The 24,637-nt window shown below is 41.8% G+C and overlaps 1 protein-coding gene across 1 annotated transcript in view; it reads left to right on the plus strand.

The window, feature by feature from the left end:
* The window catches only part of LOC122813421 (neurogenic locus notch homolog protein 2-like), a 1,182,542-nt gene that overhangs the window by 888,405 nt on the left and 269,500 nt on the right, over nt 1–24,637 (plus strand). Inside the window, exon 19 of the mRNA XM_044085736.1 lies at nt 21,770–21,971. Coding sequence (XP_043941671.1) covers nt 21,770–21,971 — 202 coding nt within the window. The remainder of the gene's footprint in view (nt 1–21,769; nt 21,972–24,637) is intronic.

A 24,637-nucleotide genomic window follows, 5' to 3' on the forward strand; every position in this document is an offset into this window, starting at 1 on the left:
ACACTCAGTACCGAGGCGGGAAATCCCTGGTGGAGGGGGGACCAGAAATACAGGAGCAGAAAAAACATCAAGCATATTTCTCCTTTATTTTTTATTTATTATTTATTTTACATTTGTTGACCGGGCTAGTCCAGCTGGATTAATGTCCATTTTCAGTGGAGGCCCGGGGAGAAAAGCTCCACAAATTAAAGCAAGGTTATAGAAAATAAACATTTACAGTAAACACTTATGACACAGGCAATGAGCAAAAATGCAAAGATATTAGTCTAGGTCAGGTAATAAAAACAAATAGTACCATCTACGTAATAAGAAAGGCATTAAATACTTTCAGTACAAATATGGGAGGATGGGAGTATTACGTAGTTTAAAATGTATATACATACTTGTAAAAAAACATTGTTTGTACCTTTTTTTTTTTTTTTTTCATATATGAGAACAATAGTAGCAGTAGAGTCATTAAGTCATTTGTGATCAGAGAGAAAGATTGCAGTGTTGAATAGTGAAATATGATAGTAGAAAGAAGAAAATAGGTTAGTCAGGATTGGTACAAGAGCAGAGCCAGAAGTTGTTCAGATGTAAAAGAAGTTTTTTAAAAAGATGAAGAGTGGCTAGAGAGGAGATGTGTGAGGGGAGGTTATTCCATATTTTGCTTACTGAGTTGGAGAAAAGGCAGTTACCTGCAGAATTTGTAATTCTAGTAGTGTTGACTTGTAGCTTTTCGGCGGAGCGCAGCTGTTTCAAGTTATTATAGGGAGTCAAGAGGTTGCTAAGAGCAGGTGTTTTTGATGGTTGTTATAGAATGTTATGTGCTATTGAGAGTTGTTGATAGATAAGCTTGTTAGGAAGTTCCAACCAGTGTAATTGTTTTAAGTTTAGACAGTGGTGAGTTCTATACTGGGATGCTGTGGCAAATCGAGCTATATTGTGGTAGGATGTAGTCAGTTTCCTTAGGTTGCTTTTAGAGAGGTTAGTGTAAATAGAGGAAGCATACAGTAGGGTAGAGATAAGATGTGATTGTGCTAAGGTGGTTCGTGCTTCGGGTGTAAGGAAAGGTTTGATTCTGTACAGTGAACCAATCTTTTTATTAACTGCTTTTATAGTGTTATTGATGTGATAATCATAGTTAAGATTATTATCAATAGTAACACCAAGCAGTTTTGTAGTAGAGTCGGGTGAAATGTGGGAATTATCACTTGCAGTAATAGTGAAGTTTAGTTGAGAAGATTTATGGGTAGGTGAGAATAGTAATAGTTTAGTTTTCTTGGGGTTGAGGAGAAGACATATTTTTGAGAACCACTGTTCAACGGTTGAAAAGGTAGATTGTGTAAGAGACTGGAGTTCAGATTGAGAGGAAGCTGTACAAATTATGGTAGAATCATCTGCATATTGTATACAGGTAGTGTTTTGGATAGATGATTGGAGATCATTAATAAAGACAGAGAATAAAAGTGGGCCTAGTATAGATCCTTGAGGTACTCCTAAAGAGATAGGTATTAGAGCAGATAGAGAATTTTTCCAGAGTACTGCTTGTTGTCGGTTTTCAAGATAGGATGAGAACCAGGTTAAAGAAGAGAAATCCAAGGCAAGGGATTTAAGTATGTGTAGAAGAAGTGTATGGTTTACCATATCGAAGGCTTTTGACAGGTCTAGGAAAAGAGAAGAGGTTAGTTTGTTGTTGTTACGGTTACAGTTGATGGTGTTGGTAAAAGAAAGTAGTGCAGTGGTAGTACTATGTGAATGTCTAAATCCATGTTGAGTGTTAGCTAGTAGGTTGTTATGGAGGAGATGGTTAAGTAGTTGTTTGTGTATACATTTTTCCATGATTTTAGCTAGTGGAGATAATAGTGCTATAGGGCGAAAGTTAGAAAGGTCAGCAGATTTACCTCCTTTGTGTAAGGGTATGATGTATGATATCTTCCAGATTGCTGGAAAAGTACTTTCTTTTATGGATCGGTTTATTAGGATAGAAACAGGGTAGGCAATAGCTTTAGCTGCTACTTGCAAGAATTCAGCAGGAAGCTTATCTGCTGAGGGGGTAGTGGGTTTAAGTTTTTGTAAAAGAGATTGTATATAGGAGGTGGGTATGGGTTGAAGTTGAAGGGGAAGAAGAGAGTCATTGAAGTTACTTAAGAGCAGTTGAGGAGTATCAGGAGATAAGTGGTTAGCTAGACTTTGTATGGAAGTAGTAAAGAAAGTATTGAAGTTATTGGCTATTAAAGAGGGATCATCATGTGTTTTTTGCAGAGGGACAAACTCTAACCACCCAAACTTATATATACCAACTCCGAGATTACCATACCGCTGAGAAATGGGAATATTTCAAAACATGGCAATCTCGCTCTTAGTATATGTATGTTTGAATTCTTGGACATTCAGTCTGCACGTTCCAAGACTTGGCATTGTGAGCTCAGCAATTCAAATGGTTACTCATGCAGGCCATCCATGTCAGGGCTGCAGGGGGTAAAGCCTCCATGCAAAAAATGCATTTACAAGTTAACAGTGAGTTTCAATTTGCACCATTTTATTTTTTATTTGCACATTAGTGTTTGTACTCTAGTCTTGAGCACTTCTTAAGCAGCTGTAGTGACCCATGAACTTCAGCATTCCTCTTTACTCTTGAGTCATACATCTAGCTACAGAGTACACCATGCAGAAATCTAGAAGAATAAAACAGCTTCTTAATCCTAATGACGTACATGATTTAAGGTTCCTGTTTGAGTTTGTGGCTCCAATATGTTCTCTCTTCAGACGGATGTTGTAATTTTTCTTGTAGGTTGTTCAGCATTTATTTGGCATTTTGTGGGTACATTTGCAATCGACTTGATGTTCTTCATGTTTCACTGTTGCAGTCATCACACTTGAGTTAATCCTGCCAGGGGTAGCTCTCAGTCAGCCCGAATACCAGAGGCTTAGTATTTCTGCATCGCTTGCTGTCGCTCCAGGACTGACGTCAGGTCGTCAGTGGTATAAAATCAGGCAGCCGACACCATTACATCAGTCTTTCTTGGCGAGGAGCCCAAAGCAGAAGCTGTTCGCACGAGTGCCGGTCGACCGCTACCCGAGTTTCATTCCAAATTGAAGTTGAAGTCTTCTAAAGTGAAGTACCCCATTGGGGATCCTTTTTTCTTGCTCTAACCAATGTCAGAAAAAAGTTAACAGTTGTCTCTCCTGTAGAAAGCAAATACCACACCAACACTTCCATTCTTACTGCGTCACCTGTTTAGGCCCATACCACGGCGTACCTCACTGTCGCTTTTGTGCTTTGTTCAACGCCAGAACTATATGTCATTGGGCCCTTATTGTAGCTAAATATTTTCGCTCTCGATCACCGTATTCCGATATGGCTTCGGTAAGCCATCCAACTACCGATCTTTCGAAAAAACGTAAGGATAAAGACAGAGACAGACTGCACAGGTCCAAAACTGCCAACGACGCTTCCATTAAGCTAGTCGTCAATTCGCCGGTCCTCAGTGAGGCACTTTCGCAGCCCCTGATGCCCACTTCTGTGGATTTGCAGGCCACTACCGAGATCCGTTCGGAGTCTAGTATGCAGCAAGACTGTTCTTTGACTAAGGATCCTGCAGATGTCTCTACCTTGGATGGGTCCAGAGCCACTGAGCAGGCACCGGCTTCCGAGGAAGTTCTTCGCACTACGATACTTAACACAAACTGATGACTTCTTTCACGTCTACAGTTCTTTCTAAAACTACAGAGTTTCTAAGGCCCAGGGTACAAACTACGCCTAAAAAACGATGACCCAAGCTCAGGCACCTGCTTCTATGCCTCAATCTCAAATGCTTAAAATGGCGGAAGACCTTATCATGCTTATTAGGGGAAGTCAGCCTACCCCTTCCAAAAGAAAAAGAGACTTGTCCCCAGCATTTTTAGCTGACCAGGAGTCCGATGACTCTGAGGTTTATATGAAGACATGCAACCCCTATCTGCTTATGAGGATTCAGATGCAAAGGAATCCATTCCTTCTGCCTCTCCTCCAGAGGATTTTTCATTTGGTGAAACCCTACATACTTTAAGGGAGTATTTCCAATGGGAATGTCAGGACTATCCTCAGTCCAAAAAGAGACTCAGAGAATTCTTAGATTTACCACAGCACAGACCTTTAGCCATTCCTCCTGTCTTGAATGTTGTGTATGATGTCTTTATGGAAACCAGTTTGACTCCTGACACCCTTCCTCCTGCTCCCAGGAAACCTGACAGGTATTACAGAGTCCCTGACTCAAAGATTTCTTTTCCAAAATCCTACTGCTGACCCAGAGGTCATCTCCCAAGGACCTAAAGGAATTAAAGCTACCACAGCTAAGAATCCCACCCCCTCCGACAGGGATTCCGAGCTTTAGAAAGATGGGGTAAAAAAGTATACACCTCTGCAACTCTTGCCATTAGAGGACTAAATTGTCAGTTCCACATGCTGAAATACCAGCAACATACCATGGAACTCGTCAAACAAAAAATATCTACCTTTCCTGCATGTGCAGAAAATAAAGAATTACAGGAGCTTATGCATTCTGTAAGCCAAGTTACTAAACACACCTTGCAGTGTGGCTTTGATACCCTAGAAGCATTTTGCAGGGCAGCTGTCACTGGTTCTGTACTTAGAAGGCATGTATGGCTTACGGAACAGGCCTTGCCAGACCATGTCAAATCAAAACTGTTGGACACACCATTGAACAAAGACAGTTTGTTTGGCACCAAGGCAGAAGAGGTCTTAAAAAAGATGGAAGAAAAAGCTAAATCTTATGCAGACAGTTAGACTTCTTACAGGTCCAGCCTCCGAGGTTCAGTAGGCATTGCCCCACCAAGCATTGGTCCTTTCCCGCCCCCTGCAGGCCAGCTCAGACTATACCTAGGGGAAGCAGACCCCTCAGACAACAGTCCCAGGGAATGCAGAGGTCTAAGAAATGGAGTTCCTCCATTTCAAAAACAGGAAGTGCTAAGCCACCCCCTTATGGAAAGAACTCGCAATGACTTTACACCTCCATCCCTTACCTCTGCCCACCTGCTAGTGCCACTAAGAGGGAAAACTCTCCTCCCATGCAAAAAACTGGGCCTCTATTACCAACGACTGATGGGTCCTCAATATAGCGTCCCAGGGATACAGATTTTATTTCCACACACTGCCAGCCCCAAAAGGGTTCCCAGATTTTCCTCCAAACCAGTGGGCAGTGGCCAAAAAACAAGTCCATTCCCTGCTCTCCATAAGGATAATACAGCCTGTTCCTGCAAACCAGATAGGCCAAGGTTTCTATTCCAGGCTATACCTGGGATCTATCAATTCTAAACACCTTCCTGGTGATACCAAATTTCAAAATGCTAACCCTCCAGAAGCTTCTTCATATGCTTTCCAAGGATGCTTGGTTAGTCACCCTAGACCTAAAAGAGTCCTATCTACACATTCCTGTCAGGGAATCTTGCAGGCAATATCTACGTTTCAGGGCAGGATCTGTGCACTTTCAGTTCTCTGTGCTTCTTTTTGGCTTATCCACTGCCTCCAGAGTTTTCACAAAATGCCTGGCTCCAGCCATTGCTTTTTGCAGACAAAGAAATATTCATATTTGCCCCTACTTAGATGACTGCTTGATTCAGGCAGACAGTCAGGTATAGCTGTTACAGCACCTGACCTTTGTAAAGGACTTACTAACCTCCCTGGGGTATACTATAAACAAAATGAAATCCAAATTAGTCCCCACTCAAAAATTGTATTCCTGGGAGCAAGCCTGGACACAGCATCCCAGATGGCATTCCTTACTCCAGAAAAACAAGCCTACCTGACAGGCTACTTCTCTCAACTAGCCACCAGAACCCAGTTATCCGCAAGGAAAATCCTACAAGCTCTAGGGTTCATGGCCTCCTGCATTCTACTCATGCCATATACCAGACTGCATATGAGGAAACTACAGTGGTGCCTAAAAAGCCTTTGGTGTCAACACTCTCAAGACCTAGAAACTATCATGCCTATGATACCCTGTCTAAGGAAAGAATTTCTTTGGTTGGCAGCAGCATGTAACCACAACAAGGATCTTCCCTTCTCACAACTGCACACCGCCCAGACCCTAACCACAGATGTATCAGATTATGCCTGGGGTGCACACCTGGATGGTTGGTGCATTCAGGGCCATTGGAGCCCAAATAAAATACATCAGCACATCAACCAAAAAGAGATGCTAGCTGTTCAACATGCTCTGACAGCTTTCAGACCCCTACTGTGTCCCCAGGTCCTCTAGTGATCAAGACAGACAACACCACAGTGATGTGGTATATCAACAAGCAGGGTGGAACTCGCTCTTATCTTCTCTGCATGTTCGCCATGACCCTTTGGCACACGGCTTCAGCCATGCAAATTCACCTGCTAGCATAATTCCTGCCAGGCTCCCAAAACTCTCTGGCACACAACTTAAGCAGAAACCTGCTAGACCCACATTAGTGGAAGCTAGACCACAGAACCTTCAACCTTGTAACCCAGAAATGAGGCACCCCGAAGGTACACCTCTTTGCCTCCCACAACAATCACCAGCTCAGAAAATTCTGCACCAGGGAACCTCACAGCAAGGCCTGGAAAGTGGATGCTCTATCCTTCCAAAGGGTACACCTCTCAATCTATGCATTTCCCCCTCTACCACTAAATTTCAAGGGTACTGCTCAAAATAAGGGAGAAAAAACCAAGGCCAGTCTTGATTGCCCCAGATTGGCCATGCCAGCACTGGTACTCACTGCTGTGCAGCCTGTCACCCCTGCCACCATGGCACCTACCTCTGATTCCAACTCTCCTGACCCAGAACAATGGAGAATTCATGCATCCACAATTGCAGACCCTGAACCTGGCAGCCTGGCTTATTCCGTGACCTCTCCTCCAGCTGCCCAATGCCCCAGCACTAGAAAATCCTATGCTGACAAGTGGAAAAGGTATTGCACCTGCATCCAGGCTAAAGGAGACGAAACAGCACAGCCCTCCCTACCTCTCATCCTGGATTACCTAGAAGACCTACTACACAGGGGCTTATCCTTCTCTTCTATTAAAATTCATGCCCCTGCCATCTCTGCTCATTACAGCACAGAGCCACCTCTCTTTTCTCACCCTCTCATCAAACAGTTCCTAAGAGGGGCTGACAATTGAAGGCCACTCAGAACAGCTCCTACCCGAGCTTGGGACCTTAGCTTTGTGTTGGAAAAACTCACACTACCTCCCTTTGAGCCTGCAGCTTCAGCAGAGTTAAAATTCCTGTCTTGGAAAACAGCCTTGCTTCTGGCCATCACTTCAGCTAGAAGAGTTTCAGAGCTACAAGCACTCATGGCTGTAGAGCCTTTCATCATTTTCCATGCTGACAGGGTCTCCCTCAAACCCAACTTTCATGCCTAAAGTGGTGCCCAGTGTGGCTCTCAACCAGTCAGTTCATTTGCCCAACTTTTTCCCTAACCCACAAAACAAGGAGGAAAGGATTCTGTATTCTCTAGATGTGCACAGACAGCTTAGATTCTACCTGGATAGGACTAAGTCTTTTAGGAAAACTGACCAATTACTAGTCAGTTTTGCAGCAGGGGCAGAGGGCAAGGCCATATCCAAACAAACTATCTCCAAATGGATAGGACACTGCATCCATTTCTGCTACAAGCACCACGGAAAACTGCCCCCTAAGGGGGTCAGGACGCATTCCACTTGGGCAACCTCCACCTCTGCAGCTTTTCTCAGTGGAGTCCCTACCAGGGACATCCTGGAGGCTGCAACATGGACTTCTGTTCATACCTTCACCAAGCATTGCCACCTGCCTATCTTCTCCAAATCCATTGCAGAATTTGCAACAACAGTCTTGCAGGGAATCCTAGCCAGCCCCCAGTCTTCTTGACTGCCTCCACCCTTTTCTTCAACTTTGGGAATCAACCCAAGTGTGATGACTGCAGCAGTGAGACACGAAGAACACAGTACAGTTGTGTACACTTACCATAAATGTAGATGTTCGAGTGCATTCACTGTTGCAGTCCTAGTTTCCCATCCTCCATCCCACTTGTCTCTCTCTCTCTCTCTCTCTCTCTCACTCACTCCTTGCAGGGAATTTTTGGTATTTACTTTCTACTGGTGGTGTTCTTCCACTCTAACCTAGCTCCCTGTTTGGGGGCTCCTGACAATTGGGGCAAGAAAAACTGATGTAATGGCGTCGGCTGCCTGATTTTATACCACTGACGACCTGATGTCAGTCCTGGAGCAACAGCAAATGGTGCAGAAATACTAAGCCTCTGGTATTCGGGCTGACTGAGGGCTACCCCTGGCAGGATAACCCAAGTGTGATGACTGCAACAGTGAATACATTCAAAAATCTACATTTATGGTAAGTGTACACAACTGTACTTTGTGTGTTCCCACTGGAACTCTGTATTAACCTCTTTGTTGAACTCTCTAATGACCAACAACCGTCTTCGGTAATCCAGCATAGCATTAATGAGGAAGTCCATGTATTCTTGCAGAAAAGTTCTCAGATTATCTGATAGACCGCAAATGAGCAGATTTGTCTTAATCACTGGCTATAACTCAGAAGAAGAACTTGTAAAACTACTGTCTGACTGGTATCACAAACCTAGGTCTGCAGCAGCAGCAATGGATTGCTGTACCTTCACCAGTGTTTTTCCATAATGCACTCAATAGTTGAGAAATTTAGTAAAATTTAGCAAGTACATAAAATCAGGGATCCAGCCTGGTCTTAATAGTAAATGCCAGGTATACCATTTGCAGAAAGACATACAATTTCAGATTCATTGCATATCGACCTGGCATTAACTAACAGTGCCCCAGATGGGGCTATTGAAATGCATGTCATATCTTTTACTGACTGGTGTACAGTTAATTCCCTTGGTATCTCATGGAGTTATGGAAGACCCCCATCTCTTCAAGTTTTCACCATTTGTTGTCAATTCATTATTCTCAGAGACACACCTTGGATGATCAGGGCATATGAAAAATAGAATACATTTGTCCACCACCACCACAGCTGATGGCTTTTAACAGTTCTCGGCCAACTGCAGCAAAGGTTAATAGATGACTGTAGTAGTAGAGCTTTAGAAAGATGGCAGGCAGTCATGAGATCCTTGTTGTAGGCATATGTCATACTTGAAGATTGTAGGTAGGCCAGCGCAGGCCTTAAAGTTACAAGGCACAATATTAAACAAAAAAAAATAGTAGCTCTATCTCAGAAATTATTTGAGGATATAAAAGGTCTAATATTAATCACATGATGTATAGCAACAGTTAACACAACTGTTAACAACATTTGGAAATGCCTGCCATCAGTCATCTGTAAATAGAATGTATAAAATAACATTAATTCTGCTTTAACAGTAAGTCTTCCAGTAAACCTTACTGATAACCATTGAGAAATTAAAATTAACCATTTTCTTCTTCCAGCTGTGAATTTCCAGTAATATAAGATTCGGTTTCAACTTGATTTAATAATATTTAATTTGTCCTCATTTTAAAATAGCAGTAAACTGAAGGTCAGAACAAAACTCCAGTGTCTAATCAAGCAGCTGTGACTCACCAAATGAATTATGCAAAAAGGTTTACTCATAAAACAGGTATATCGCCTAAGCTGCATTTGCATATCCCAGTTCAGCTCTTTTTTTAGCATTTGAGAAAGTTGGTACAGTTTCTATCATTAGACATACTTGATTATCTGAAAAGCATTTTATAAAGTAATAAAATGATGTGTATCTGATAAGCTCTACTAAAACAGCTAAACTTGACATGTTATGTAAAGGTCATTATTCGGTGCAGTGTCAGTAGAACTCATAAAGTAGCTGTTTCAAATATTCATAGGTTCGTAGATTTAGTGAACAAACTAAAGGTCTGTTGGTCATTGAGGAACTTCATCCCCAAATCACATGCTGAAAATTGTAGGTGCCTGTATAGCCATCCCTGCCCTTATAACATGAGATTTGAAACCAGTCTGTTTGTGAGAAATCTTTGTGTCGTCTGTATTTACAGTGGGTGTCAATTGAGTAGCTTACAGAATAGGAGCAGTGTTCTGTAATTAGGGGGTACAGTTACTCATTTACCTTCCTGACATGTTTGTTAACCCTACAGAGGATCAGATGGGCATCTCTATATGCTTTGTTATGATTATATGAGAGCAGAAGTTTATTCCATAGATATGAGAGTCTTTGAGATATGAAGGTGTCATGTTACAATCTTTTATGTTGTGTGTGTGCATGGGGTAGGGATGTCAAATCAACAGTGGTCGTAATCTAAAGCCAATATTCAAGTCTCCTTTACTGCTCTGTATTTCAAGAATAAGTCTCTTCTGTGAAGGTGATAAGGTACAGAAAAGAGAGAGTTGCTGTAGTCTACACCACAACCGTACTTAGGTCAACAGGTATACTGTGCAGATCCCCAAACTAGCTCCTCCTTCAACTCAAAGTTGAGGAGCAAAAAAGAAAAAAAATGCTTGCTGCATTAGTATGTCTCTGGCTCAAAAGGTAGCAAAATCGCCTTTGGTGCTGAAAGATCAGATGTTTGCATGCACTATTCCATCCCAGAATGCAGGATTCATTTTCCATTACTGACAGTAAAGTGCAGCTCTAGGGGGTGCTGAACTCCAGAGTATGCTATGCTTCACATGAAACATTAAAGTGAGGCCCCATTTGTCTGAATTGATTGTAGCTCAAGTGAGTGTAAAAGATCTCATGGCACATGTCAAAAAAAGAGTATGTGGATTTCCCCAGTGCCCTGGACAAATTCTCCCTAGTCAGAACAAGTACCTTCTTTGGTCTTCCCTAGAAGGGGGCCACCAGTGTAATGGAACTAACCTGCTCAACAAAGGATAGATACTAATGTAACAAACAGCTTGCTTCATGTAAATCAACACATATTGAGCATTTCAGCACTTCAGCCGTAACTGCAAATGCAAGATCAGCATTCATTTATTGGTACTGCACTCCAGAATAATTGGTACCTGCTGATCATGTCCCCTGAACGTTTATGCAGTCTTTGCCATGCACTAGTTACAACTTGGGTCTGTGGATATAAGCAAGGTTTGAAACCCTTTTATTCTGTTTGTGGGGAATCCTTGTATCTTCATTTGTACCAGAGGTCATTTGAGTAACTTGCAGAACAAGGTGCAGTGTTCTGTAATTAGTGGGTGCAGTTACCCAGTTACCTTTCTGACACTGCTGTCAGCGCTGTAGTGGATCAGGTGGGCATTTACATATGCTTTGTGTTGGTAGTGATTATATGTATGTCAGATGAAAGGTCATCTACAGTGTTTTCAAGTACTTTACTCTTTTATCAGTTTTTACTTTTTGCCCTTCAGCAGTATGTAGGGAAGGCCAGGAGGGGTGGAAGATGCTAAAATGCTGCATTTTCCAAATGGCAGAATGCTGCAGTCATTAATATTAAAAACTTTTCTGGTAATGATAAATCCTGTTGTGGCGATTCTGTAACAAAATAAGCAAGTTAAGAAGTATGATTTCTCATAGCTGCAGCCCCTTGTTTGATCAGGAATAAAAAGTGGTTATCCTGTGAGTGTGTCTAAGCACCAAGTTACATGAGTTTAATATTTCTAAGAATAGGTACAGTTAGAGGCTATAGAAGGAAATATAAGAGTTCCTTCCCCTGAACACTGCTGTCATGTAGATTATCTGATACGATGAGTACTCTGATGTCTTCTAATGTTTTCTTGTATTCTGATTTGTTTAGCATGCTTGATTGTTTTCACGTTGTGTAGCATGCATTATTCATTATAGGTTCATAGGTTGGTACTAGGCTATCGGCCTAGCCATAACAATTCCCTAGCTATTTCTTCCCACAGTATTTACTTCCCTGGACCCCTGTCTAGCAGGGTGACTGACGTGATCTCTGGAGTGAATTTCCTATCTCCCATCCAATCATCAAGGTTCCTTTTGAAGAGGGCCAAAGAGGCGCTCTGCTTGACATGTATGGGCAGTCTATTCCAGAGTCTGGGGAGTCTCTGGGTCAGGAACCTGTCCCTCCAACATGTTTTGTTCATTGTGATGACAAGGTTTAGATCCCTGGAGCATGTGTCTCTGAGGGATTGGGATTTCTTTAAGTGTAGCATGTCCAACAGCTCTGGGTTTGACATGGCCTTGTATGTTAAGCAGAGATCGCCTCTGAGAAGACGATATGCGACAGAATATAGTTAGAGTTTTAATTTAACTGATGTGTGAATAATTGAATCTACACTTTAGATCTTTGACCCATCTAACCTGGGTCACTTACTGGCACATGCTATGGAGGAGCCAGGCAGGAAGTGGCCAAAGGCAATTAACTCATCCTGAAGGAAGGAGATGGCTCTGTCTGCTATGACTGTAGCTCCTGCAGTAAAATGGGAGTACAGTTTACAGGCCTTGGACCTGCAAGTGGATCTTTGAAGATGTAGCAGACAGTAGCCACTTTAAGGGCATGTATGGGAGAATGATTGATACTTTGGAGAGAATAGCATAAAAGGCCATTGTGCAAGAGATTATGCATGTCAGCTGCCTAGGGGTGGGCACATAGGCCAGCATTAGACAAAATGTGATAGCTGCCTATTTGGCAATCTCCTCTGATCAGCTGTCATCTTGGAGAGGGTGGACATCTTCCTGTGGGGACAACAAAAAGCCCAGTTGATTGCAAGAAGTGTTATAGTTGGGAAACAATGGAAATAGAAAACATAAAAAAAAAAAAAAAATCAAGCTTGAAGATTTGACTGGTATTAATTTTAAGGTATAAAAGGATTGTCCAGTACTAACAGAATATATCATCTGATGATGTTAATCTTCATTCATTCATGATGAGTGGGTTTCAGTTCTGTCCTCGGAACCGACTCGGCCAGCATACAAGGTCGCGCCAGCCAAAAACCTTTAAGCTAAGTATACCCATAGTTCCCCTCTCCTCGGATCTCTTTTGCAGCATAGAGCTCAAGACGCAAGACGCTTCAGGCCAGCTCTCAAGCTAAGTGATTTGTTTTATTTAAAATCATTTAACCTATTCAGTCAAAAATTACCTTTACTCTTTAAACTTTGTCTATATTTAACAACAGTTTTTTACTGTGTGAGTGATTTTCTTTCCCTTTTTTACTTTTACCCTTTGGTATTTCTTCATACCATCTTTTGTACAGGCCCCTCCCTACTACCGGTTGTTATTTTTTAATACCATCATTGGTAATCTCCTACCTTCCTTTCTTGCCCTTTAGGTATACTTTCTTTCCCTTTGTTGGTGATAAAAAAAAAAAAAAAAACTTTTCCCCCCTTTTGACGTGTGTACTTGCTTACTGTTGAGTGTGCGTCAGCATATTATTTGTGATAGATACTCCTGTAAAACTGCTGATATTTTTGTTGATATTTGGCTGTCTAATGAGAACACCCTTTTTATAATGTACAAAACTCCACCCACGGTGCCGTCCTTGTCTATGGAACAGACTACATCTACTACTTGCACGGTACCAACACCTGCCACGGTACCGCAGACCCTTTCAGCACCAACAATAGTCTCTCCCTTAAAATTGGTCACTACCCTCCCCTCATTATCTGGTCCTACGGCCAAGGTTGAGACACTGGCCAGGATCTGTTATTTCCCGGCAATCAACTCCTTTGCTGCACAACAACTGAGTATATTCCTTGACCGACCTGAATCTCCATCAGGGATGTCAACCTGTTCCACCAGGAACCTTTTGGAGTTCAATGTAGTGAGACTTGTGGATCGGCTCCTAGTGGCCAGAGGCATTCCGACTCCATCTAGGACCTCCCTCCCACCCGGAACCGAGGGGTTTTCTCCGCAGACTCCCACTTATGCTCCTCCTTCAACCTCTCTGCAGGTATTAGAGCCATCGATACTGACATCTATCCTGGTGCCACCTTCCTTGGTTCCACTGGTAGATCTTACAATGGCTCCGGATCCTGCAATGTGGACCTCGGTTCAGTTGGAGCCTATCCATCCTCGAGACCGTGACTGGTCTGTAGGCACCATGACTCCTAGTATGGCACCAGTTTTTTTCTGTGGCACCGTATATGGTTCTCGTTGCCCTGATGGCTCCGAATCCTCTCGCAGCTCCTCTCCTGGGGGCGGGCGGGTCCTATCAGAGCGGGGTGTGAGGTTGTCTTTCTCTGTTCCAGGCTACCATCTGTCTTCAGGCAGGCCTACTTTCCAGGTTATGGAGAGGGCACTCACCTCAGCGTTCTCACAGCTGGCTCCTTCAGCACTGGAATGTCATATATACATGTCCCCTGGTCCACAGCTGACACAGTTCATTACACCGGGACATCAGGCACAGGAGCAGCAAGATACCCTACCACAGGGTACCCTCTCTACTCTGTCCTCTTCAGACATTCCCCCTGAGAAGCTACCCTGTAAGAGACTGTGCAAGAGGAAGCACATTGATTCCTCTGGGGAATCCCTTACGGAAGATACAGCTTACGATGAGGGGGAAGGGTCCCCATGGTCACCCCCTGAAGATGTCTTCTTTGGAGGCATAGTGGAGATCTTGAAACAGAGGGGTGATTGGAAAGCCACCAACCCATCCTCTGAGGAATCTGTATTCTTGCAGGCGTTCCATGCTTGACCCTCTACTTCCTTGATGACCCCAGCTTTGGATGAGCTAGTTAAGCTCATAGAGCAACACGCCTGGAAGACCCCGGAGACTGGACAAAATACGTTCACCGCCAGAGGATCAACCCCATTGGTCCAAAGGCTTGGAAGTGGATGCTATGGTGGTGGCGGCAGCAACAAGGAAAGAACTCAGAGGAGAGACCTGCTGTCCATCCTCCAAACAGGGAGTCTTGGATGATGGACAGACTAGGGAAGCAGGTTTACACCTACACAACCTTTGCCATTTGGTCATTGAACAATTTGGCACATTTCACCCACCTTCAGAGAGACCTGATCACAGAACTCTCAGGATCATTAGCAGGAGCAGTGTCTGACGAGGTACGTGACAAAGTTGCCTCGCAGCTTGAAAACCTGGAGTCCATTTCTAACTCCTGCCTGTGGTTGATTGCACACACAACCAAAGGAGCGGCCAGAGCAGTGGGTACAGGCATTGTTATAAGACGTCACGCTTGGATGCGCTTGAGTGATTTTGGGGACCCCTTTAAGTCTTCCTTTGTCAACACTCCCATTGATGCTTCCTCTCTTTTCAGACCAAAAATTAAGGACACGCTAGCCATGTGTGAGAAGTAGGGCAAGACCCTTTCTGCAGTGGGGGTATGTTTTTCCACTCCCCAACGATCCTACTGTAGGAATCAGAGGAGCGGAAAGATGTGGTTCAGGAAGTTTCAGGGGCCTTTCCGTGACACAAGTGGTGTTTTTCCCCCCTGGGGCAGATGGGGTTATTCATTAGGAAGACGCCCTCCCCGCATAACCAGGGGTCCAGAGGTTTCTTCTCTGGGCAGCCCTGTCAGTGCTTCTGAAGAGCGGTTCAGTTGCTTACCTCTGGAAGGAGTCAGGGGAAGATTATCTCTGCACCGTTTAGCCTGGCATTCCATAACAGCAGATTCTTGGGTGCAGAAGAAAATGACCAGAAGTTATCACATCCCCTTCGATCTTTATCCGAGGCCACAAAGGTGAATCTCCGATGTTTCATCCAGTCAGAGGGACACAGCAGCACAAGAAATCTGAAAGCTACGTCAAAAAAGAGCAATCCAGACAGTCCCACCGGACCAGATAGAATCCGTATTCTACTCAAGATTCTTTTTAGTGCCAAAAAAGACAGGGGACTGGGGGCCAATTTTAGACTTCAGCATACTAAACAAGTTTGTCAAACAGACCAAATTTCAGATGTTCATGGTACAGTCTATCCGTCCGTTTTTAAAAAGACGACTGGATGTGCTTGATAGAACTTCAGGATGCGTATTACCAAATAAAAATGGGCAAACGCTGCAGAAGATAGCTCTGCTTCTGGCTGGGAGCCAATCACTGCCAATTTCGACCACTGCCCTTTGGTCTCTCCACAACCCCCAGAGTGTTCACCAAATGCATGGTAGTAGTAACAGCTCACTTGAGACTGCAAGGATTCCTAGTGTTTCCATATCTGGACATTTGGCTCCTTACCGCCCCCACCAAGCATCTACTGCTTCAGGTCTTACACAACACCTTAGAGCTAGCACGAATCAAAACTAGTGCCCACTCAATGTCTAGAATTCATTGGAGCAACACTCAACACAAGTTCTTGTCTGTTCTCCTTCCCTCTTCACAGTCTTCAGAGACTCAGATCCCAACTCCAAGTGATACTCTGTCAGGACAAAGTCCCAGCTTGTTCGTTCCTGTAACTACTGGGTTCTGTGGCAGCAACGATTACTATAGTCCCTCTAGCAAGACTCCACCTGAGATTACTACAGTGGCTCCTAGCGTCGCAGTGGTCCCTATTGACACACCCCATATCCTTTCCAATTCGCATAACAAATGGCTGTAAACAGGATCTGAAATGGTGGATGAAGCCAGAAATGGAACTTTGGAGTCATCCCCACTCATTCCCTCAACCCAAGGCCATAGTGATCACAGATGCATCCCTGATGGGGTGGAGGTGGGGATTTTCAGGGACACAGTCCATGGCACTTGGCCCCCTTAGAGGCCGATTTACATATCAGTGTCCTAGAACTGAGGGCAGTGCTTCTGGCATTGCAAGCACTTCAATCTGTCCTTCCATCCGGGACAATTGACTGCATTTCCTTTGCCTATCAATAGAACAAAATGCATTTAACCACTAAAGTCAAAGCTCATTCAACTAGATCAGTGGCTAGTTCAGTAGCTTTCCACTACAGAACTTCTGTGGATGATATTTGCGCAGCAGCCACCTGGACTACCCCTCATACTTGTATCACTCATTACAAATTGGACTTGGTCTCCAGGGGAGAGCATCCTACGGCTCAGTGGTGCTCAGGAATATCCTTCCATAGGTCCTCCCGGGCATAAAGTAGCTAGGGACTCTGTCCCACTCATCATGAATGAATGAAGATTGACAACATCAGATAAAGAAGTTATGTTCTTACCATAACGTTCCATCTGTGTTGTTGATCTTTATTCATTCCTGACATCCCACCCTCCTACCCGCTCCGAAAGACTCCTGGAGGTTCAGACTTGGTCCTGGTTACTTAATAGGGCATTTGCTCAGACAAAGCCTCTGCTTTTTTTCTTACGGGCAAATTCAATCTGAGGAGATAAGGAGAGGGGCACTATGGGTATTCTTAGCTTGAGTGTTTTGGCTGGCGTGAGCTTGTATACCAGCCAAGTCGGTTCCGAGGACAGAACCAAAACCCAGTCATCAGGAATGAATGAAGATCAACAGTACAGATGGAACATTATGGTAAAAACATAACTTCTTTTTTTAGCTACATGCTGGGTATTACTGCATAGTACCATAGTCTGTCTGGAGCTTTGTCAGCCAATTTCGGGATGGGAGGTATCCCATATTGACCACTGGGAATGTCTGTTAATTGTGGTAAAAGTAGTCACATTGTAACTTTAACTGATGTCTGCCTGTTAACGTAACTTCCTGAGACAGGCAGATATTCATCACCTCTTATCAGACATACTTATTCCTTAAGTTCATTTTCTCATATGCAGAGCTGCCACAGAGGCTAAACGACAGTGAGGGCAAGACAAGTGTAATGTTTTGTCCCCTTAACAAGTCAGTCAGGGTTTTGAGGTATCACTTAATTTCTTTAACTTAAGAGAAACAATCCTTTGAAATTAAGCTGTGGCTGAGAGAACCATGTCCAGGAAAGATCTGGAAATTCACAGATTTGTAAGCCTTACTTCCGTTTTTGGAAAGGATATGAAGAGACTCCTTTTGGAAAAGGCTGGTAGACTTCTTAACTACAAATTTTCAGGAAGAGGGGCACCTGTGTGGAGTTGCACAGTAGAGGACATACATCTGCCAGTATTAACTGAACAAACATGGTGGATGTATTTCATAAGGACTGTACTAAACTCTTCAACACTGTTCCTAACAGAATGTTTACAATAAAAGTAAAGGTGTGGTATCTTGGACTAAACTGCTGTTACTTTATAGATACCTACATAACCTTTCAAAAATATCACGTTTAATAAAGATGTAAAAAAATAAATAAAATATGTCACCTTGCTTCCCTGAAGTATTTAAAAGTTCTTTTGCTTGCTTTTTCCTGGTCTCTTCCAGGAAGTGCAGTGGCTGGTCTTGATCCCTCCCATCATGATAGATAAGCTACCTTTAGAGTACTCAAGCCAAGCCTCTCTCCCAGAAACCCGTTGGCAACTGTCTGACACTTTGAATAATAGCTAAATCCTTGGTATTTGTACTGCAGATAGAAATCCATCCTTTGAGACAGTGAGGGCTGCATCAGATATTCAGTTAATACATTTTCTGTGTGAGCAGAAGAGAGGGACACTGTTAAATAAGAAGCAATGGCAATTAAAAAAAAAAGTCACATGTATTTGATGTTTCAGATTTACAGATAGGAAACAACATTGTGAAGTTTGTATCTAATGTCAGGCTGCTTTTTGTATTTTATTCTAAAGTAATAGCCATGTTTCTGTGAGGTGATCAGTCTGTGTTGCATATGGTTATTTGCTTGACAGAATGGGTACTGTGCTCTTAGATTGTGATAAAGTCAGTCTTGGTTGCATTGTGCATTTACTGGGCATCCAAACATCTAAAGTATCATTAGTCCTTTTTGAGCGTTAGGACTGTTGTAATTACTTATAATGGCACACACTGACATGATTTAATACTGTTAAGCAGATTATTTATTGTAAAAACAAAATGTGTTTTTAAGCAAAGAAATTGTACTTGTGTCATCTGGTTGGGGAATGTGGTAGTGTTTGAGCGTGTGCAGATCAAAGGAAACTTGATGTGGCATATGTACTCCGTAAAGGTGCACTTTAGACCCTTTTTTTGGCAGAAATGTTCTAATTTTTGGTAATCTTTATTTTATTTCTATGTTGGGGTGAGAGTGAGATGATTCTAGATGGTAATTTCCATGCGGATTTTCATTTTCTTATTATTTTTATACTATTTGTTTCCATTTTTGCCATTGGTTTAGGTATGGCAACAAGTTTGAACTTTGAGAAGTTAAGCTGATTGATTCAGCGAGTGATTTCTATATATAGACATAGCAGTTTGGTGTTTATTTCAGGTTGGTAATTTTGCATTTTATATTCTCACTGATAGCAAGATTGTACACATCATAAATAGTTCTCCCTACATTGCATTATAAAAATAACTGTTTCTGATGACAGATGAAAAAGACAGTTCATTATACAAAATTAGTTTCCTTTTTTGTTCTAAACTCCATTACTGCCAAACACATTTTTATAACCTAAATGAGAACAATAGAACTTTAATCTGGTATTGCAGGCTAGATTGGTGTTACAAAAAATACAGTATGCATTGTAGAACAAGAATTTTATGTAGTTTAAAAGTATACCTTGTGCTGAACAGATACAGAGAACAAAGCATCTATTAATGAGTCATCAACAGCTTTGTTAGAAAATACCATTTTATTTACTGGTTTTATTCTAGCCTATATTTCAAAGTGAAGTTTCATGCATTATTTTTTTACCTTATGCTGTGGATCGCATTATTCAGCCAGTCAGCAGCTGAGTATCACTGTGATAAAACTTCTTAGATCATTGGCAAAATATACATCAGTACCCTATTTGAGGATGAAAGTTCTCCAAGAAAGTATTAATGTACAGATATCGCCTGGTCAGAAAAACATACCTGCCACTTCACAGAGCATGTTAAACTGCCAAGAAGCACAGATAGAAAAAAAATGACCACCATTTTTCTGTGCTGTCTAAATGCAGATTGCTGTCTAGCGAGTGTAAAAAGAAAAAGAAAAAAAATAGAGTGCATTTATGTGTATGTTCATTTGTATTAGGGTATATGTGTGAGAGACAGACAGAGTGAGTGAGAGAGAGAGAGAGAACGAACACATACCTGTCATCATCTTTGCTCAAGAATTCTCCATGATGCCAATAATATGAGGGGGAAAAGACCTAAAAAACAGGGACCGTTTTTAAATACCAATTCACTAAATAAGTAAATAGAGCAAGAGGTTTTCCATCAACATGCATTTTCTGAACAATAAAAAGTATAACATTTTAATGTCTGGCTTCACTGAAATTGATTGACAGTAATCTTCACTGATTTACCAGAAAGACAGACATTTTTGAGGGACAGAGGAAAATCAGGGACATTTGAGAGGCACTGGGCAGGGGGATCTGGTGCCTTGCACTGTATTTATTTTTTCATTCATTTGATTGCAGTGAGGCATCTGAAGTGTAGTCAGTCAAGAAAGTAGCTGTAATTGCTGGGCACATGACTGTGGGTTTGTGTGCATGTGAGATTGTCTGACTGTGCATCTACTTCTGTTTGTGTGTGTTTCTGTCTGTAGGTGTACAAACCTGTGTTTCTGTCTGTAGGTGTGCAAACCTGTCTGTCTGCGCATCACTGTCTATCTGATTGTGGGTACGTGCGCATGTTTGAACATTAAATGTTTGTATGACATACTTTGGATGTAAAATACTTACTACAACAATTGCTTGTTACAGCACATTTGAAGTACAGTAGAGAGTCGATTATCCGAACGTCAGTTATCCGAATGTAGTCTTCCAAAGTTTTTGGTTAGAAAAATCATAAAGTCTGAATATGTAAACATTGTTTGTATTCACTTGTGCATGTTTTTTGAACCTGTAGCTTGCTCGTGTGTGAAAAATATTCTTTATTGTCCTCTGAAATCGCTCATTGGTTGAAAAGTGTATTTCCTGTGTGCAGAGAAAAACAAGATTTTTAGAAGTTTTTTTTATCCATTTCACTGTATGTTTGATTATCCGAACAGTCTAATTGTCTGAACTACCCTAGGTCCCAATTAGTACGGATAATCGACTCTATACTGTATTAGGCAGAGGAGCTGTTGTACATCAAAAGTATAAAAAATATATATACTAATAAAAGCATCAAAACATTTTAACAGCCCATTTTCTAAGAGCAATAATGGCCTATAGGGTGGGCATTACCATGGGAAATAATGAACCCATTGGGGTGGTATAGCCTTCCTCCTGCGGCACCAGGCCTCACAACACCCCTGGGTGGTCCACTATTTCCCTAATGATACCCATCCTGGAGGGTATTATTGCTTGCTTATCTTCTGGAATGGGACTTTCCCATTGTAAAACTAAAACAGAAAATAAAACAATACTATCTCTGAAGCACTCAACACTCAGTGGAAGTAAGAATTAAGAAAAATCAATGATCTCCTAAGAACACCTTCTTACAACATCCAGACATCTAAAATGTCCATCACATTAAAAACGTAAGTGTTCACTTCACCTTTCTGATGTATTGTTTGAAGCAACTTATTTGGTAAGTGACCTTGTTATAGCAGTTTAATTGCAGTTGATAGTCATTACTAGGGAAGGTGGTTAGGAACAAGTAATAGTAAGCCACAGTCTCAAGGGTTTAGTTGTACTGCCACAGCATGCATGTTACTTGCCAATGTGTTTATGATAATGGAGTGACACTTAAAACTAAGCAAATCGAAGGAACTTTTTTAAGTGCTCTTTTGTAGAGTACATTGTAAAAACTGTAAATGTATAAAACTTTTAAAAATGTTGGGCCAGGGTAGAATAACATAAATGTATTGCTGGTGTTGTGGATTGTATAGTGTTTACCCACTTGTTAGACTATGTGGTCAGTGTTCTTGTAGTCTAGCTGTAGCACTCATGGATAATTTATAACACAGCCCAAACACTAAGGACTAATTATAGTTGTTTAATCTATTAACTTTTCTGTTCTAGCTCCTGCTTCAATGGAGGCACTTGTGAAGATGGAATCCTTTCTTTCACTTGCCGCTGCTTGCCTGGATTCACTGGTGAATTCTGCCACTACAAGATTAACAAGTGTAATTCTCTCCCTTGTCAGAATGGTGGCACCTGTGTGGATAGACTGGAGACTTACAGCTGCACTTGCCCTATGGGATACTCTGGGAAAGACTGTCAAGTAAGGCTTGAAGCTTATGAGAGGTACACACTAAAGTGAAGTCATTTTACCTAGGGGGTTGCATGCTTGTTGCAGTAATTTCATTGCAGTGTGTTTCAGATGTGGTACTGCTTATTACCTACAAATCTGTTCTGAAACAAAAGTGATGTTTTTTGTTGTCTAAGATACATTTTTACATAGTTTTGATGCCTTTGGAGTAATGGAGGGCCATACATCAGCTTTCTTGTTTTTCTTTCTTATTTATTGACTTATTATTTGTTTCTTAATTGGTTAAGTGGGGTTATACGCGTATATGGGTTCCTGTCAAATTATCGAACTGACTGATAAAAAATTCACTATGTCAAACCGTTCTGACTGAGATCATGTTACAGTAAGGATCAGGAAATTTGCCCTTTTCACCACTGTAATGTGATCTTAGAGTTGGTATAAATAATTATCAGGGGGTGTGAGGGGTTCAGGGAGGCTTGCCCCCTGCAAAAGCATTTTTTCTGTTGTATGAGGGTGGTGGTTTTATTTGGATTTTTTTTTCTGATGGACTGCTTGTTCAATCATTTGGTTTTGATCATATGACTTTCGACAATCTGTCCATTCAATGGTTTATCTTAGGTCCATATATAGATAAACACATACAACCATCTACCTTGTCTGTCTGTATGTGTGAGTATATATGTGTATGTATGAAGAAAATACAACACTGTGGAATATTAATTTGTATTAAAACTGTTTTATTCACACAACAGAATTTAAAGGTTGGACGTTCCAAAACAAAGTTAATGTCTGTGGACTTTAACAGAATTCAAATCCCAGTACCTTTAGAAAATTCAGATGCTGAACATATTTTAAAAGCAATGTTTGTGGTTCTCGTCTTCTCTAAACTAAAAGATTCCAGGTGTTTCTCTGGCAAACTGTGGTGTTGGATTAATGTCTTATCTCCAAAACCTTTGCTCAGGGTCTCTTGCCCCCTTTCTCCAGATAGTTTGTGTGTGTGTGTGTGTGTGTGTGTGTGTGTGTGTGTGTGTGTGTGTGCGCGCGCGCGCAGATGTGTATACTATATATATATATATATATATATATATATATATATATATATATAATGTGTGTGTCTAGAATTCATTGGAGCAACACTCAACACAAGTTCTTGTCTGTTCTCCTTCCCTCTTCACAGTCTTCAGAGACTCAGATCCCAACTCCAAGTGATACTCTGTCAGGACAAAGTCCCAGCTTGTTCGTTCCTGTAACTACTGGGTTCTGTGGCAGCAACGATTACTATAGTCCCTCTAGCAAGACTCCACCTGAGATTACTACAGTGGCTCCTAGCGTCGCAGTGGTCCCTATTGACACACCCCATATCCTTTCCAATTCGCATAACAAATGGCTGTAAACAGGATCTGAAATGGTGGATGAAGCCAGAAATGGAACTTTGGAGTCATCCCCACTCATTCCCTCAACCCAAGGCCATAGTGATTACAGATGCATCCCTGATGGGGTGGAGGTGGGGATTTTCAGGGACACAGTCCTATATCTATGGGTCTACTTTTCTTTGTCGAAAGCTCATTATTTTGACAAACAAAAGTTCGATCCCATTTACACGAAAGTGCACTTTTGCAAATACCAAGTGAGCCAGTAAAACAAAAAATTACACCCTACAAAGGCAGTTTTTCAGGGTGCAAGCCCCCCTGTGCCCCACACCCCCGCTACTTTGTATGTACTAACTCCAAGATCGCTCTACAGTGGGGAAACAGGTATATTCCCTTATCCCCACTGTAGTGTGCTTCGGGTTTTTTTGTTTTTCTTTACCATTTGGTGGACCGGTATTCGTGAAAATCCACTTTCATTTAAGTGTGCTTTCGCATAAATGGGGTCATAATAATGAGCTTTTGACAAACAAAAGTAGATATATATATATATATATATATATATATATATATATATATATATTTATACATACACGCATATGCACACACATGCATAACATATGATAAGTGTCCGACAGCAAAGTTTTGGGAGGTGGGAAGAAGGAAACCTGAGTACTTAGAGAAAAAAACAATATAGACATAGGGAAAATGTACAGACTACAAACAGAGGACATAGTTGATCCACAGACCCCAGTGCTTTCAGACAGAGGTCTCGGCAGTGAGGTTACCTATCTAAAGGGAATGCTCTTTAAATTCATAAACAGATGCAGCTTAACGCGTATGCCATTAAATATTTAAATAAATGATGAATAACTTTAAACATTGTCTTCATATCTTGGGTATGACCCCCCCACATATACATAAATATGTTGAAAAAGTAAGACAATACATTATACAAGGTTATTAAATGCAATCCCAAAACAACCCATCCCAGTCAAACTCACTCTACCATCTCTATCCTTCCTACCTTTGGCAATAATCTTTAAAAAATTGTTTGCACCTAATTAACAAAATATGTAACAGACCACAATCTCTACTCTAACAAATTCGTGAATTTTGGTGAGGCCTGAGCACTTCAACAACCCTACTAACCCTCAATGATGATATCTAACTAGGGATGAACAAAGGATAGCTCATAGGTGCCATCTTTACTGACCAGACGAAGGCATTCAGTGTAGTAGATCACAATCTGTTTATGCACCATCTGTCTGATGAGGCATTAACCCAGATGCCCTACATTGGTTTCAAAGC

Source organism: Protopterus annectens, chromosome 10.part0 (genome assembly GCF_019279795.1).
Source record: "Protopterus annectens isolate FY-2018-M chromosome 10.part0, PAN1.0, whole genome shotgun sequence".
NCBI classification, from domain to species: Eukaryota; Metazoa; Chordata; order Ceratodontiformes; family Protopteridae; genus Protopterus; species Protopterus annectens.